Source organism: Pestalotiopsis fici (assembly GCF_000516985.1).
Source record: "Pestalotiopsis fici W106-1 unplaced genomic scaffold PFICI_Scf_3, whole genome shotgun sequence".
NCBI classification, from domain to species: Eukaryota; Fungi; Ascomycota; class Sordariomycetes; order Amphisphaeriales; family Sporocadaceae; genus Pestalotiopsis; species Pestalotiopsis fici.
In genome coordinates, this window is record NW_006917093.1 from 3,292,320 (window position 1) to 3,310,422 (window position 18,103).

Sequence of the window (18,103 nt, forward strand, 5' to 3'; positions counted from 1 at the left end):
TGCATTCCCCCAAAGCCACGCATTGCTTTTCGCCATCGTTTTACTGCGGTTCTCTATGGGGATAGGTTGATTGCTTGGTTGTATTAATGTCAGGCAAGGTCTCGCCAAACGCTCATTCCCTAATCTCATTTCGGGCTTTCTCCAAGGGGTAGACAATGCTCATAACAATAATTGCCGAGGATTATATATCATATGCAATCATATCCATGGGTAAGTTTGCCATGATGAGGTGATCAGTATTCCAGGCTCATTCTGCTTCAGATCACAGCCCAACATATTTCTGCTTGACTGCATGTATTGAATATGCCCACGACGGATGTAAGTAGACTACAAATAAGAGCAAATACATTTTCAGTGCATCATTGTCCCAGGCTAATCTATTTCTAACAGGATAAAGCCGCACAGGACAAGGCAAATCTGACGAGAATACGGGAAAACCAGAGACGTTCACGCGCACGGAGAAAGGAATATTTGCAAGAGCTGGAACAACGGATTAGGGTGTATGAACAGCAGGGGATCGAAGCGTCGACAGAGATTCAACAAGCGGCACGGAAAGTCGCAGAAGAGAACAGAAAGCTGCGAGCTTTACTTACACAACAAGGGGTCGATGAGAGCAGCATTGAAAGCTACCTCCACTCGCCCAATGCAACTCCAGCTCATGGGCTGTCGGCTGCGGCCGGAGAAAGCGTTTCTCAAGTGCTCGATCATCTTCTGGCTTCGCGGCACCCCAGTTTCGACTCTACTGGCACATCATTGACGCAAGCCACGGGACTTGACCCGGTATCACGTCGGAGTAGTGCATCGTATGGTGCCGGAGCACTGACGAGCCAATCTTCCCACGCGCATCTCGCCTTGTCGATGCCCGAGGTACAGCAGTCTGCGGCTATTCAAACCTATGGGTCTCTGGTCGTGAACAACGACACACAGGGTTTTTCTGCTCATGTCATGTCTGGATTTGTGGAGGATCCCAAGCAGGGCTTTGATGTTAGGCCTCTACCACTCCAGGCAGAAAGTCCTCGGCCAACTATGCATCTATCACGGCAAGCAGTGTCTGATCCAACGGGCATGTGGACAGAAGCGCCTCAAATATCGCCTATTTCATCAATTCCACTCCATGATAACCAAAATTCCCAATCTCATACTTATATGGAAAGGCCGGTCCAACTATCTCAGAGACGCGCACATACGTATTCGGCAACTTGGTCAACACAGCTGGACTCTGGGCAAGATATTGACAACAGCGGAATGCTCGACAATGGATTCACACCACTAGCGCCAGGAAATCATCCTCAGCAGAATGGGTTTCCCGCCAGGGTTCAAGAAAACGGGTATCAGGAGTTGGCGGACACATCACAGCAGTTCCCAGAGAGCCGAGAGTCTCCGAAGCATGACTGGAATCAAAACTCAAAATCCCATTTTGTCAAGTCAGAGTTTGGTTTCCTATAGCCAAGGAAATAATTGTGATGATGGTGATGGGGAAGACTCTATGGAAAAAGAAGTAGCAGATTCATTGACTCGGTTCACCACATAATGACATAGGTTTCATTCTTAGACAAATGCACTCAGTTCGAACCGAAAATGGCCATCTCTCCCCACCTATCAACAGGTGAGGCAAATTCTGAAAATATGTTTCGTACATGTTCGTTCCGTCTACCATGTCTTGGAGCAATCAAAGTCCGCCACTTTGTTATCAACTGAATACTTCATACATCCACGCGAGACCTATTGACCATATCGAGCGATCCTTGAGAGGCATCATGGTTACATTGATTTCATATGCGTCTCTAGATGATATCAAAACTTGAGCTATCTAAGCTGTGTTTTCCTAGCCTAGGATCAAGTCCCCAAGCCAGTCCTGCCGGCACGGCAGCCAAAGTCACGAGAAGGAAAAGCTTTCGGCCGTACAACTTTTCACCCTTCTTTCTACTCGGCCGTCTATGGATGAACCCCTGCCCCGTGATGGTTTTTGATCATACGATAATCCAGACCGTAGTATATCCAGACAAGAGTCAAGGCATACCCTTCTGTTTCCCTGCCGCTTTTTTTTTTTTTTTTAAAAAAAAAAAAAACATGATTGTATACTTGTCCTCTAGAGATTTTTGAACGTTATCTATTGTCCTGTTTATGATGAAATGCCCGCTTATTCTGGCAGAAGAGGAGAGTGAGAAAGGTATCACTACACTTGCCCCTTGATTTGCCACTGCTTGTCGCCACATCTTGTTCATTAGAAATTGTTCAGTGGGGGTGGAATGAGTCAACAATATAGGACTCGTCTCCACGAGTGACTTGTGGTTCCTGGTACATGATCGCTCGACTTGTATTGTAGAAGAAAACAACAAACCAAGTACTCAAACGATTGACTGACGCTCTTGCTTGTTTTTGTAACGCGACCAAGTTAGAGAAGGGCCAAATTGTCTTTATAAAGATGATTCATAACAACGACGACTCCAGGTCCAACGTCCCATTTAGTTTATTGGGTTTCGTTAGCATTCAAAGCCCGGATTCTCTCGATATGATGACCGAATACATTTCCTATATTCCAAGCACCAGGCAGCAATCAGGACTGATATCGTCGCAAGAGTTTGCGTGGCTCTAGAATCATCATGCTTTATCCGGCACCATGGTTGGAAAGGTGACCTCGTCTCAGCCAACCATGGAAATTCATACAGCGTTGAGACTTGATAGCTTGCAGTCTCACTCAAGTAAGCCGAGATGGAGCATGTCCATTGACCAAACACTCGAGTTATCATTGAGAGAATAGGCACAAGGGCAGCCTCTGGAAAGTGGAATAAGCGTTCATAAATGACATGGAAGTAACAAATCACAAAGGCTCCGAGAACAACGAGTACTTTTCTCTCCAATGGTACACTGATTTATGTTGCTGTACAAGCCACAACAAGCAACTGCTCATCTCCACCCTTCTCTGCAGTACTGAATAAGATCACGAAGGCTTCCAAATCCTGCCAGATTCACACCATCTGAAGACCAAAAACATGCCGTCTGAATGGTGGTATGACCGTGACGACATACAAGAATAGCCACATGGTCGATAAAGTCCATAAAGGTAGATCAATTTGGAAACGAAAAGAGGTTAACAATATCATCTTTATTAAAAGTGTCGACACTTATCATCTTGAGAAAATCCAATTTATGAATGTCTCAAGAACCGTCATTTGTAGAATAAAAATCATGGTCAATATTACCAACCCAACAGATTCCTAGTATGTATTACATTGTTTGATCAAGACTATACTCAATTTGCAAAATTTTGCCAACTTTCCCAAGGCATCATGAACAATCAACTCGCCAAATAGTCACGAGTATAACCTTAATGTTTCACAGAACAAGACAGAAGCAGCAAATGTGTATAAATCTCATAAAATTTAGACTGAAAGTCTCCTCCGTACACCCTTTGCGATCCTTATCCCGTCACTAGGTATCCCTATGTAGTCCTGTTTGATAAATTTTTCAATGGGGCACTTATGCACAAACAATCATATGAGGGCCACCCAGAGTCTCGGTACTCTGTATATTCAAGTCATTTATGAATAAAACGAGATGCATATGCAGAGTTGGACAAGACCTTGAATTTTTTCTTGTTTTTTGAAAACGCTTATTCAAACTTTACCATAAAACCCATCTTGTCCAATTCACTCCCTAGATAGAAAGAAAGAAAGAAAGAAAAAAAGCCCCCCAGGATTACACTGCCGTACGAACCGGTGTACGACATTGACAAAGCATTGCAACGCGGGGAGGGGGGTGGGACTTTTGAGGTGCTGTGACAGTAACACACACGCATACGTACACTCCAAACAACCTAGAACACCATGGCTACATTACACAGGAAAAGAACCCTACCTACCGGCACGCTGGGTCGCCGAGAAAGCGAAACAAAAGAAAAACGGAAAAACAAAAACAAGCTCCTATACCCTAGACGTAACTGCATATGCCGCAAAGAGCAATCTTTTTCAGAATGGCAAGAATGGCTACTCGTTGCGAGTCAGGCATCAGTACGTTAGGGATTGGGTCTTGACGATGATGAAAGAAGAGGAGACCAGATATAGGGCGACCCAGTAGTCCGGCCTAGTCGTTTAGGTCTTGGGGCGCCTCTGGGTAGCTACTTTGCTTTTTCATTTTCCTTCCCAATGATGGGTAATCTATTCATATTGGGTCTCCCACCATTTTGTTTTGGCACCATGGTGACTTGTTTTGCAGGAGGTTCGGCTCCGAGACTTGACCCAAGCCGAAGAACACGAGAAACGGCCGCGTGTTCTCATGTCATATATACACGTCCATAAGGGATCTATTTCATTACATCTTGCACGCAAGTACCTCTTATCACTGGGCGCGCCTACATGATGTTTGGGGGACCGCCCTACCTAAAGAGGTAATGAGAGTGGAGAGAGCTGAGCAGCAGCAGAAGTAGTAGCAGTGTCACCGGGACCGGTCTGCAGTACGAGGGGCCAAACCTTTACCTACAGCATGACTGGGTTGCGAGACATCGCTAAAGATGCATCATTTTCCCAGGAAAGCGGCGACCGTTTCGGTGGCACATTCTTTAGGCCCATCTAGCTCGTAGAGTACTACCGAACGTAACACCAAGCTCTCTGAATATGCCTGGGCTGTGTTTTGTCTTTTCTTTCCTTCTGCAGCGCTCGAAGGAATGATTCCGCCTCGACAAGAGCGGTTGGTCGATCAGTCAGGCAGGTAGGCAGTCAATCGGGCGCGACGCCAATTTGGGTATTTTCACGTTATGTGTCTCGACGCTCCACTCCCATCCTCCGTTTGAGACACTGCAGAGAACTGGCGACATGTGGATCTCTGAATTGCTTTTTCTTCCCTCCCAACTAGGTGTACCCTAGTCTGCCTCGCATGTGCCCTCATCTCGAAATAGGCGAGGCTCTGGCCCAATATATTACAGACCTTGAAGACCTAGGTAGATGGATGTCAGATAGTATATTCTCCGTTTTGAGGTTGCCCACCCAGAAGTACCGAACGTCAAAGTCAAAAAAGCCACAGCGGCTAAAGGTGTGAGTATAAGGGTCATACCTGGGCCATATGATGATGACAGCCTCGACTATCAAAGCTCCTTCAATGAATGACTGTAAGCGCGTTTAGGCAGGTAGCAAAGTGTGCCGCCACTGGAAACATGAGATTTTTTGGGGCCAAAGGAGGCCGTCTCATCGACAACCAAGTCACACAGCCGGTTTACACAAGGCCCCGAAGATCAAATTGGGATACTCCGTACGAACCAGTCAGTTGATAACGGCAGTAACATCCAAGCCTCATTGGCAATTTCAATTTGCGGCATGGCCGTACACGCACAAAGTCTCGAGGCTCGGCCGAGTTGGAGTAGTTTCCCATCATTAGTCTGTTGTTTTTCTGCAGGTGAGTCTTCGGTCAGTCCCAAAATAAAGTAAAATTAAATAAAAGCCTATCGCAAGTTGGCTCGCCGGTATTTGACAGCAGGCAAGGGAGCCGATCTTGGCAGGGATGTTATAGCTCGCTGCATGGTGATGAGATGATGGAACCCCCTCCTTGCATTGGATCGAAGCACGCCGTCACTCTTTTCTTTCTTTTGTATGCAAAGCTGCTCAAACGGGAAATGCTTGGAAGGAGAGAAATTCGATGATATGATATGACCAAATTCGGCTCCATCGAGTTGCGTTTTTTCGGAGCACCAAGCCAGGATCCGCGGACCCAGCTCTTCGGAAAGATTTGGCGGCGAACAAAGAGACACGGCCAGAGCCAGAAATTCACGGGTTCGGACGTTGAGTTGACTGCGCCGCAACTCTGACAAGAGGAGTAGTGTCTTCACGCCGTGCCTGCATTGGAATTCCCCTTCTTACCACCACGTTGATTGATTGGACACTTGGACTGAGCGTGTGCGATTTGTTTTGGTGCAGACCGCAACGAACAATATATGATAGCACGAATGACAACAAGTTCATTTACACGTTGAGAGGAAACGAGTTGGCGGGAAAATCCGGTGAGGCCGCAGCTTTTGATTGGAACCGGCACCGACTGCTGCTTACAAGGAGCGGTAACGCCAAGCTCTCAAGCGACCTATGGATATCAGGTGCTGTTGTTGTTGTTGTGGTGCGGGCCGAGCAGAGCAAGCTGCGAATGAGGTGGCTGTCCCAAGGTGCAATGTGCGAATCTTGCCGTGTTTGCAGATTGTCTGGCAATGTGTGCAATAGTGCAAGCCTTTGATAGTTTATGGAACTTATAGGTGGTATACTAATCGACGGACTGGTGGACTGACTGACTGAGTGATGGGCTTGTACAGAGTATATTGAGTATCCATCGTTACACCGGTAGCAAAAGTACCTTGCTCTAAATTGCGACGCTAGCCCAACCGGTCAGGGACTCGTAGCCTATTCGAGGCGCATGTGGTGTGTAAGTGGTGTGCGCAAAGTACTCGGTCGTGCGTGCAAACAAACAGGGCGCCTTGGCCTCTGTGCATTGGCGTGATGAAAGCCTGGTATTGGCAGAAGAAGGGTTGATAAGATGGGGCCCTATTTCGCGATCTTGCTTGTAGTAGCGTCAAGTGCTGGCTTATCCTGTCTTTCCATTAATTAGCACTACCCGTGTATGTGCAGCATTCTAGTGGCAAGGGCTTATTCCGTGTACTTGGTCATCATGATATAAGACAAGAGAACGCTGATCTTCCTATACCCTGCGAAACGTACCTTGGCAGAGGGGGGGTTTTGTTCCCCTTCCCCTAGGCACAGTCAAGTAGTACGGAGGCTCATTGGGGGCGTACCCGGGACGGCAAGTCAAGTCATACCGCGTAGTTTGGGTCTGTCAAGACTGCTCATGCCGATGCAAACTGCCCCCGAGCTGAATGCAGAATGCTATCATGCTTATTGCCATTCAGAGAATAACGTCACAGGCTGAGTAAGAAGAGACGCATGTAAGAGACGGCTGCTCCCTGAGGTACCCGCAGTCGCCCATCTCACAGGCCTAGTGATCTCGTAGGGCTGACTGACGGGGGGGATGATCGTGTAACGAAGCTCCACAGCCACTTTTGAGTTCCCAGCAACAAAAAAAAACAAAAAAGGATACACATCATTCAGCACTTGCGGTCATCCTAAAGTCACCGAGACGCCGAGGCGTGGGATCCTTGGCTGTACTCGCAGAATACAAGACTGATCTTCATGATTCCGCGTATGTTCTTGTTTTGGGTGTACCGGTGCTTTCACAGCCGTGCTGCTACAAGAAGGACAATGCATGAGAAAATCCCTTGCTAAGAATAGTGAGGCCATTCTTTTTTTTTTTTTTTTTTTTTTTTTTTGAAATGCATGGATCTTCTTGTGCAGGAGTTACCGATTTGAAAATATCCCTCCATTCTTCACAATCGAATGCATTACTTTCGGTGCATCAATACACACGTGGGTATGTTGTGGCTGAGCGCGGCGCCGCGTGCTGAATGCTGAATGTGCCGCTTGGTGGGCAGCCAGTCTGAGTCCTGCTGGTGGCGTGTGCGTGAGAGAGGTGGTGAGCGGCACCTAGGTGTCTAGTTCTAGTTACTTAGTTTACGCCTGCGATCCGACCCGAGCTCTGGCTCTTCTTCTATTCTGTGGGAGGAGAAACGGCAGAGGAAGAAGGGTGGGTGAATAGACTGCGACCAAACGTGGAAAGAAAAACCGAGAGACAACCGTCCGTCGGCTCCGTCGAGCATGGGTCCTAGTCCTAGTCCTGGTGGACACTAGGTAAACGGAGCCACGAGGCTTGCTGCTGACTTGACGTTTTCGGCCAGGAACAGTGACCCCCGCCCAGATCCATCATCCGAATCGAAGTCCCTTGAAGTTACCAGGTATCCGATGTGCCGAATGGTAGTTTTTTGCATCAAATTGGGAAACCGGTCAATGCGTGGAGCCTGGGGCATATTATATCGATGCAAGTAACTGTTGTTTGACCAGGTTGATCCACTGGCTAGACCGCGCGCTTACGACGATCGAGCGAGTTTTGCAATACGCATGATCGGCCCCAAACTTGAGCCGGTAGTCAATGATTGTTTGCTTTGTACGGAATTCTGTAGCCATGAATAGCCGGAGAGGGGCGAGGGAGGAAATTCCATTGTACCTGTAGCCTCACCTTGGCGCTCTCGAGCACTGTGAAGCTACGGGGGATGTTTTTCTTGTAGGTCGAAACAAGACTTTTACCCGCAGGTTGTAGGTAGTAGTAGTATACTGTAGACAAGAGCGTCTCCGGCTGTGCTGCATGTTGTAAGCCATCGATAGGGTATTCGCGCACCTTGGGACAGAGTTAGTGGTCAGCTTGAGTGGGATTGGCGAAAGCGACAATGAGCAGCAGTTTCGAACAACATAGCAAGCAAGCCAAACTACTACTGTGCAGGCGTCAAGCTCAGTTAGTTTCGCTGTATGACTGCAGCAAACGCTGCCGTTCGATGAACCAGCTGCAAGTGGCTATCTCCCGGGAGCCCGGCAGTGGTTCAATCTTGTGCGACAGGCAATAATGAAGCCTCATCCCATTTGTCCTTGTCAGAATGCCAAGACCAGTTGCGGAGAATTGTAGATATCCTATCTCCTCGGTGGTCGGGTCCCTGGTTAACTGGTAGGTAAGATTGATGTACTTTGTACACAGACGCACACACACACAACTCACTTAAATACTGCAGTACCACACGCACTCAAGGTACACACCCAGAAGGAGCTTGTTCTGCGGCTCCCAGCCTGATCAAAGGCTTCATCCCCAGGATGACAGGCAGAAGAAATAAAGTTCCCTCTGCGCTTATAAATCGACAGACTGTAAGCTGACCTACAAACGAGTAGTAGCGGATTGCACGGAGACCGTTGAACAGGTCGTAGCCAGGCTAAACAGAGCCCGTGGCGTGGAGTTTTCTATTCATCTGAAGCCAGCTTAGCTCCACATAACCTTAATCGGACCACGCGGACGTTTCCCTCCATGGACACACCCCGTTGGGTTTTGAATTCTTTTTGCTGTGACGGCACACGTCGGATGTTTGTCAGTATCCATGTTGAAACGGATGAAAGAAGTTGGTGGATGTAAATGGTTCAATGTTGGTTGTCTCTTGGCGATTCCGTTGATTTGGTTGGTTGGTTGGTTGGTTCAAGGGAAGGGATTTTAATCAATTGAACGGATCCATGGTTATTAGCGGGGATTCTGTGTCAGTGAATCACCACCGGTTGGAAATCGCGAGCGTCCAAGGAGAGGAGCAAGCACGGACGGGTAAGAAGGGAAGCGAGGAGGCATCAAAGAGATGCATGGTATGTAGGTACCTTGCCAAACAGGAGGAGAAAACGAGCGCCTTGTTCGTCGTACTGCAAGGCAGGGCAAGGATTGTTGTACATACCTGAGAGGTAACTAAGGTGGGCACGTAGCCAGCGCAGGATGCGACTTGTAGTAGTGGTGACAAGCAGGCCATGGGGGAGTTTGTAAGTGTATGTGCATAGGCCCATCCACTGTAACCGGACTGGACTTCAACGATGAACTGATTAACAGAAGACGGGAATCACAGTCGAGCTAACGTAGATGAAGCTAAGAGCCTGGCATTATACTATCACTACTCCTCACACATGAGATGAAATGGGATACTCGCGGCGTACCTAGGCAAATAGAAAGCATGTGGTTGACATCTCATATTCGGTCTGAAATGGGAAAAGGGGAAAAAGTAAGGCAGGCGAATGCAAGTAACCTTACCTCAGTGCAGGTAGGAAAAAATGTGCTAGGTAGGTAATGTAATGTAGGTGGGCAGACAAGGCCAGTGATGTACTTAGCAGTTAGGATGGGTACCAGGTTAGGCACCTTCCCGGTCTACATATTGATTGGTGTCCAGCCATGGATGTCATCAACCAGCTACAACCTTTTGTGCCTAGCGACCTACCTTACTTTACGTACCTACATCACATAGGGGGTCGTCCTCCCGCAACTGGGGGTTCACAACGATCTCGAAACATGAGCAGCTACATACAATCATAGGTGGTTCAATGCCGTCGTTGCTTCTTTTGTAGTTACATTGCTCGAGAGGGCACACATTTTCATCATACCTCTACCAGCTCTGGAATCCATTGATTTGCTTGCTGCAGTGTGTGTCTGTCTCTGTGTGTCGCATGAATCGCAGCAGGTCGTGACGTTGCCGAGCGCCGCGCCCCATCCAGTCGGTACAGCGCGAAACCTGGCCGGAAAGAAAGAAAGAAAGAAAGAAAGAAAATTCCATGTTTGTTTGTTTGATTAAATGGTGGATTGAAACCCAGCCGACAGGCAAATTTTAAGATTTCGCAAGGTACTCAACCATGTCCATTGCAGCGTGTTAGGCATGGGTATATGCATAGTTGACCCGCAGAGTTGCGACCACGAATCCCGAATCCGCTCATGATCGTCGCAGCTATTTTCTTCTTTGCTTACTGGCCAAGCATCAGTACACAGATCACATACGAGGAGTACTGAGTTGCGCCCAATGATTCGAGAAAGATGATGAGTGACCCGTCCCGCACAACAATAAGAAGAAGAAGAAGTATTTCCCGCGATACTGTTGACTCAATTTGAAAACATGGCAGTGTTGCATACATAGTCCCGTTGGGGCCAGCAACAAGAGGCCACCTCGGCTACCTCTAAGAAAAGAGAGTCTCCTGGCAGTTTGTAGTTGAAGTATTGCCTTGCACTTTGGATGAATCGAGCTTCCGCCTCAACTCATGATCTACATAGGGATTATCGAAGTGATGTGCATCATGTATACGAATGCAATACATGACATAGGGAGGCAGGACGCAGAGGTTCCGGGGGAGCGAATTTAAAAAAAAAAAAAAANAAAAAAAAAAAGAACACGACAAAATGATTCCATTGATTGGCATCAAAATCCATGCAAGTACCTCCAAGCAGTAAACTAAAAATGATCATAGTACATACACATGGGCTGCTATCACGCTAGTTTAGCGCCCGCTGTGGGTCTCCATTCCCACTCCACACCTCAAGTGCTTAGCGGATGAGACGAAAATCAGCGCCCTATTCGGCTAGAGCCTCAATGATCCTCTTCTTCGTCACCCCCTAGCCCGGAATCTCTGCATTGGGTGTTGTTGCTAAAGCAGCCCTTTGGGTCGATATCAACGTCCTTGATTGCTTTTCACCCCCTCTTCTTGTTGGCCAAGCGTTAAAAACTGTACTCCCGTTGATGGGAAGATTAAGAGGGAGGGGGGCCGGGGTTTCCCTCTCTCGCTTTTCTGTCTTGATGATCGTCCGTATTCGGCGTTCGCTCAGCCCGGCCATAGAGTGACATAGCTGGTCAAGGTGTCATGTGGAATGATGTCAAACACCGCAGAAATTAAACGCACAAGAAGCTTGGTTGTCGCTTATCAGATGGTCATCAGGTGTTAGCAAGTCGCATATGTCGCCGGTATACTCTGTACGGAACTGCTTCTTCAATGCTCTGTGGTATCTGTGCTGGACCGTGATGTTTTTGACGTAGGAGATTTAATACAGTGCCGCCCTCCCAAGGTACCATAGTCCGGCAAAGGAAACGCAAGTGCGGGAATGGAGTCTCTCCGGGAGTTTCAAGCAAAGCCTCCCCACCCAAGAGCTGATTCGCATCGCAAAGCATGCACCATCTGTTTTGGCCTGATCCAATCCACCCCATCCGTCTTGCATACCACCCTTGCTTTCGCCATCCCCCACGAGAACAATATAGCCTGGAATGGGCCCGTGTAAAGTGGAGTGGTGCGAGTGACATGATCTGTGTTATCCGCACTTTGAGCCCATTGCCCAATTTGTGTAACAAAATCTCTAGTCTTGAGCAGCTGGAGCTGCTCAAGTGAACAATCCGATTGATCCTTACTCCCTTGTCCCAACCGATCTGCGCTATTCCATGTCGTATCCTCATGCAAATTCATATAGCCTGGTATCCGTGCGTTCAGACAGACTGTTCCCCCGTGTGCCGGTCGTCCCAATTCCAGTTCATGCAAAATGTATTTTCCGTACCGTCCTAAGCCTTGCTGCTCCGATTAAATCTTCAGCGAAAAAAAAAAAAAAAAAACAAGAAGCAAAGAAACAAAGACAGAACAAAATGCTGCACAGAGACGAAACCTCCACTCGGTTGGTGGAATCTGGTCTTGGTTTTGTTTCACCCCTTCCTCCTTCGAGCATGTAGAATTTCTGGACGTTGTGATGGGTTGTTTAGGATGTTTGAGAAATGGGGTAATAGCCTGCAGAGGTTGATTTGCCGTCATATCGGTTACAACCTGGGCCAAGATAGTTAGGTCCTGGAATGCACAGACTCGGCAGTTGCCCTTCGTTCTCGTGCTTCAGCCTCGATATTGACAAGTCTGAATTTCTGCTGAGAGAAGGTATCATTGTATCCTGGTCATTGCGCGGGAAGCAGGGAATGCCGCCGCCGTCTCTATGATCGTGGCCTTCGTAGATGGCACCAGGGTAGTATTGATATCCTTTGGTGTTGTCAATGGACTTGCATTGATCTGCCGACATGATCTGGTCTATTTGCATTTCATGGTGGCGGTGGTTGGTGCCGTAGTGGTGTGTTGGTCGAGTCTCATACGTCTGATTCCCGTAACTTGGAGTCAGAATCGATGACCCGCCGTTGTAGTCGGGGACCTGTCCTGAATAGCTCCCAAGCGTGCCACTGGAGCCACCAGGGCCGCTGCTAGCACTTCCTCGCCGCTCCGATTGATAATGGCCTGGTGAACGTCCACGGACGATCATTTTGGCGGATTTTCGGTGGGCGACCCTCAGCCACTGGTCGGCAACTCCTCTTCCCATCTCACCAACGTTGGCATGGAGTTCAATCACGAGATGGTAGTATTGCTGTGCTGCTCGCCGTTTGCCATTGTTGGCAGTCGCTTGTTTGAACTGTATGCGCTCAAATGTATGTTCGGTTGGATGTGCGCCCTGGGCTTGTGAGTAGTCTCCATACCCAGCGCCCATTGCGCCACCGCCAGCGAGACGGTTATACGCATACATACCCGCTCCAAGCGGGTGGCTGCTGGGCACAATGTGTTTTGGCGACAACTTGACCCTTTCAGGCTGCGAAGTAGGTCCCTTGTCACGCTTTGGTGTGTGCTGGACCAGATCAATCGTGTGTGCGTCGCTCTCAGACACCACAGCCGTAATGGTCATGGCGAAATCAAATACATCGTATGTTACGCCGGAAGCAGTCTGTGTGTATCGAATTGGAAGGTTGTGCAAGTTGGGGGGGTCGAGGCTGAAGGAGCAAATACACGAAAAGTAGTTTCGTCGGTAGCAGGTCCATTCTCCCTCGGACAGGAAGAAGCCTTTGTCAATGGTGCCCTGAATGTCGATCTTGTCGACGGGAGTGGGCTGGCTATGAGAGTTAACGTAGGTCAGATGACCATGAGTAGTCACGCTTTGTAGAGGCGGGACGTTGGTCTGGCCTTTGCCAGCATTGTAGTGGCTATTGTCCATTCTGATAGACGCCAAGGAGGCGGAATAACCAATGCTTGGACTGGGTGTGGGTGACAGCGGGTTACGCCGCACAGCTCCCTGAAACTGGGGCGACCTTTGGTTCTGATCTACTCTCGTGTATAAAGGTGGATTTTGTTGATAGAGGTTTCTTGTGCTATAGGATGCCGGGCTTGGTAACGATATGGGGCGTTGGCCCGGTGCCATGGGTGTAGATGAGTTGCTGCTACTACATACTCTGGTGAGCACTGTCGCGGCCGCATGGGACGGTCTCATCACACACAACGGCACGATGAGAGCGGTGCAACGTACCTTGAGCCTATGCGGTGCCTCGGGTCTATGCTGGGGAAACCTGAGGGATAGATTGAGCTTGCGTCGGGGGAAACATAGAGTGGTGCCGTGAAAAGAACTTGTGACGAGGACTGATTTTCTAATGTCAATGAGGTTGGATTTGAGTCCTGGCTATAGCTGTCAAATACATTATTAGCAGGAGATTCCTCCAAAGTGGAAGATCGTGAATTGCTTGTCAGACAGGCTTGTACAATAGGCCCTGCTATTGTCCCCCGTGCGAGTGCCTTTTTTTTTTTTTCAAGTACCACGAGTGGTGACACTGCCAACGCTCGAGTGTGACGGGGGCGGCGGGGATCGGGTCAGGTTCGTGGACCACTTTCCTGCAGCGAGGAGCGCATGTAGCACCTCCAAGGCTGTTGAGGACGCACACCCTGACACGCAGCGCCCCCGCACCTATAGAGATGTACAGCGGCGCATTCGGCGGCGGAATTTCATCTCAGGGGGCCACTTTCTGGGCAACCTGGGCTGGGGGACGTGGGTTCGTCTAGTCCCACATTACATTCCACGATCCTCGAACAAGGGGTCGAAGAAGGGGGGAGGGGGCCAACTATGGGGCTTTTTGATATGCATTCAAGGCGCGCAAGGCCGAGCTGCTCGTGTAGCAGTATCATGAGAATGACTCAAGAGAAGGGGGGGGGAAAAAGGCACAAGTATGTGGGTTGACTTGGATTGCTTCTTCTTACCTCATATCAGGTGCGTCTGGAATATTGATGTACTCCAGGCTATTGCAAGAGGCCGCCGGAGGCTCATAGGTCTGCTACAAGCATCCATATATATCAGCACGATGAGTAAACGACCAAGGCAGCCCTATCAAGGAAGTGATCCAAAAGTCCCGGGATAAGCTGCGTTATAAGGCTGTCGTCATTCTCGGAGGCCGAGCCCTCGAATATTCACCGAACGTCTGAGAGGGAGGAAAGTGATTCAATGTCAGCAATGCCTTATATCTTGAGAAATGAAAAAATACAAGCAAGAATTGAGATGTTCCAAAACTCAATGCATACTTGAGTACATGAGTGACTAGAGGGGAAGTCAACTGGACTACGCGCTCGACATGTAGTACATGTATAAACACAATGAGTTGCAGGTCGAGAAAAAACAGAACAGAGTACAGAGCAGGCATGTAGGTAGACAAGCAGGCTCTGGGGTGGAAAGACAAGGAACGGGAGGGTAACAGAAGGCGCTCAAGCATGCGCGGGAGGTGAGACTATGCTACTGGGGGGGCCAACACCCTTTTTGAGGTAACACAAGTAGTAGGTGGAAAGGGTGATTTGGGGTGCCAACACTTTTTTTTTTTTTTCTTGGGTTACTGTTGCCGCCTTTGATGAATGGTATATTGTGACCAAACTGGCTTTGCGCAACCTCATTGGGACAAAGTTATGATCCGCGACAGACTAGCACCTCAACGAAACCCGACGAACGAGGCATGAACGAGGGCAGTGAATTGTAAAACAAAGTCCTATGTTTTCAAAGTATGAGGAAAAGCAAGTAACTGACCTGTTGGTTGTGCTGCTCCGTGCCAGGAAGGGAAAGGATAAAGGGAAGCAAGAAGCCGGACGATGTTCAAGTTTATCGAGGCTACCCTCATCCGCTGTACGGGAGTGCAGCTAGCGCCGGGTGGCAGTCATGGACAAACGATGGGACTTGGATGCATCCGGCGCGGCGTGCGGATGCTTGGTGCTGGTTCCAGCCGGCTTCCAATGCGGCGTGCTGAACGAACGGGAAGCCTGGCTGAATGGTCTTGGTCGGGTCGGGTCGACGAGGGTTCTCTCGGCGGTGACGACGTACCGTTGGCGTTGATTTGTAATGTATGCAAACAACAAGAGAAAGGAAAAGGGGAAAGAGAGAAAGAGGGAAGAGGGAGAGAGAAAAAAAAAATAACAAGAAAACAAGAGTGCATTACCTTGGGGAGTGAGGAATTCATATGAATAGCGAGGTTGCCAGTCCCTCACGCGGAGGCGTCACCGGCCTTTGGGAGAACCTGCGAGGTCTGTCTGGTGTGAGGTGCTGCTGGTTTGTCTGTCTGTTCGGTCGGGCCAAACGGTCTGGTTCCGTTTCTGTGAACGGTCAGTCAGCACTTTTCATGCATGACAAGGGCCTCATTGGACCGTGTCGGCAGGGATGCTGCAAATCATCCATCCCACCCCCCCAGGCCGGGCCAGCCAGCCAACCCGCTAGCAATAGCAGCAAGAGCAAGTAGCGACAACAGCAAAAGCCTTGGGGAGGGGAGGGGGAGGGAAGGAATTTAAGATACATGGCTACCAAGCAGTAGGGTAGGTAGGGTAGGGTAGACGCAATGTATGTAGGTAGCTAGGTAGGTAGGTAGATGGGTAGGTAGTAGCCCAGGTAGGTGAGAAAAGAAGACGCAACGCGGGTAAGGCACGCACATGGGAGGGGCCCGCAAAGGGTGGTAGGTAAGGATGGTAATAATAATCCTGGGATCTGCCCTGAGCTGCGCCTTGCTGGAGACTTTGGACTCCCCTGCGCCGTCCTCGTCCAATCACGACACAGGATTGTGTGCCTCCTGCTTGAGAATAAGAACCGAAGGCTTGTTCCTCCTGGACAATTCCGTCGTCAGCAGATCCATTATCCAAAACATGGGGGGGCCGTCGATGAGTTTCGATGAGATGAATGGGAAAACACAAAAGCAGAGGGGAGGGAAGAGAGAGAAGAAGAGGGAAGAGGGGGGGGGGAAATATCGATCGTTTCGCACGGCGGTATTGATCTCTGCTTGCCCGATTTACTTTTGAACAGCTCAGAAGTCGTGCTGGTCAAAATACGAGCTACATCGCGTCTGGAGCCCAAAGATGAGAGAGAGTATGAAAAAGCCTTGTTTTCTGCAAAGCTCGTCTTGGCATCTTCCAGTGAGAGATCATCACCGGCGTGATACCCGACAGGCTCCTTTCCATTCGTTTCCTTTTCTCTCCCTCTTTCTTTCCCTCCCTCTCTCTCAGTCTCTCTCTCTCTCTCTCTCAGATGGTGGTGTACTGTTGAATCCCTCTCGTTACGCCATGTGGCTGCAGCGAGCGATCCGATAGCTGCAGGTGTTCGGGAAGACGATTGCACACTAACCCTTGTAAAACCCCTCCGAATACTTGCTGCGAGATGATCAGTACATACTATGTAGGCTGAGATGGTAGTCAACATCTGATTGAACGATGCCGACCGCAGGGGGAACACTGCGCGCCACAGCTGATCGCGACAAATAGGAAATGTGCTGGAGCTCAAGGCTGCCTGCGAGCTCGGAGTTGGAGAAATGGTGAGTGGTCGTATTTGTTGTAGCTACTCACCTTGCAGCGATTCGAATAATCACTTGTGGTGGTTATCCACAGGCGAGATCCAGGCAGCTTATAGTAAGCGAATCCTTTCCGCTCTGTGAGAGGAGAGTGTGCGCTCTCGGGGAGGTGTGGAAGTTTAATGAAAAGTATCCCCGCTTATCCGAACTGATACACTCAGGTCAAGAACGGTGGTTGTATGTGTTGTGCAAGAGCATGTATATGTTCTCGCGGGAAGAGTTGAGGGGACGTTCTGGTCAAGTGATCCGGTCTGAAGTCTGCCGGCAAATTCTGGATCCAGCGGTGCCTATATAGCCGGAGATATGGTCTCGATTCTACTTAACGTTGCGGTACGGGAAAGGGATCTGGGGAAGTATGTAAAGGAATCAAATATGAGAGAAAGAAAAAAAGAAAAACGGTCCAAGAATTGGGATACTTGTTCCACAAGTGGGATACGGATCTCTCGACTAAGAGCTCCAAATGGTACTGGGGAGAGAGTAGTCCAGGAAGGGTCGGTCCGGTGAGTGATTGACCAGATGAAGAAGTCGGAGACAACTTTGATCAAGCATCCGAGGCGCGAGAAGCGAGAGATCCTATTCCCTGTTTGGACTGGCCAGAAGGAAAGACGGTAGTGCAAGCTGAAGCCACTGAGACAGCGGCGGTTATCTGACAGTCGAGGAAAGTGTGGAGAGATAGTCTCGGTCTTATTATTGTCTTTTGGGTTTGATCTTTATGAGCAAAGAACTGCTGACCGAGGTAGATAGGCGATGGGGGAGAAGTAGATGCACAACCACTGAGTGAAGGGGGTAGTCATAAAACAAATGCGGGCGTGTGAAAAGAAAAAGCACTCCCGGAAACGAAGAAGAAGAAAAACAACATGTGGCTCTCCACTCGAAGATGCAGTATCTCCAGAAGAGCCTAGCCTTGGAATTCGACCACAGTACAATATCGAGCTGCACCCAACAGGAGATGAGCGAATGGGCGCTGTGTTGTGGATGTGCTCAGACGAGACAAGACGAGCGTGATGAGCGAGAGGGGGCCGGATATGAGGTGAGCTAAGGTGAATG

The 18,103-nt window shown here is 49.1% G+C and overlaps 2 protein-coding genes across 2 annotated transcripts; one reads left to right on the top strand and one right to left on the bottom strand.

Moving 5' to 3' along the window:
• Positions 1-303: 303 nt before the first annotated feature.
• PFICI_05151 (uncharacterized protein) lies at positions 304-1,446 on the top strand (the record flags this gene model as incomplete). The annotated part of the gene is made up of 2 exons (XM_007833732.1): positions 304-318; positions 391-1,446. 2 exons carry the CDS (start codon positions 304-306, stop codon positions 1,444-1,446), a joined length of 1,071 nt encoding a protein of 356 aa, XP_007831923.1.
• A 10,707-nt stretch (positions 1,447-12,153) lies between these two features.
• Positions 12,154-13,416, bottom strand: PFICI_05152 (uncharacterized protein; the record flags this gene model as incomplete). Its single annotated transcript, XM_007833733.1, has 1 exon — positions 12,154-13,416. The coding sequence occupies one exon, from the start codon at positions 13,414-13,416 to the stop codon at positions 12,154-12,156; it is 1,263 nt and encodes a 420-aa protein (XP_007831924.1).
• Between the last annotated feature and the right edge of the window lie 4,687 nt (positions 13,417-18,103).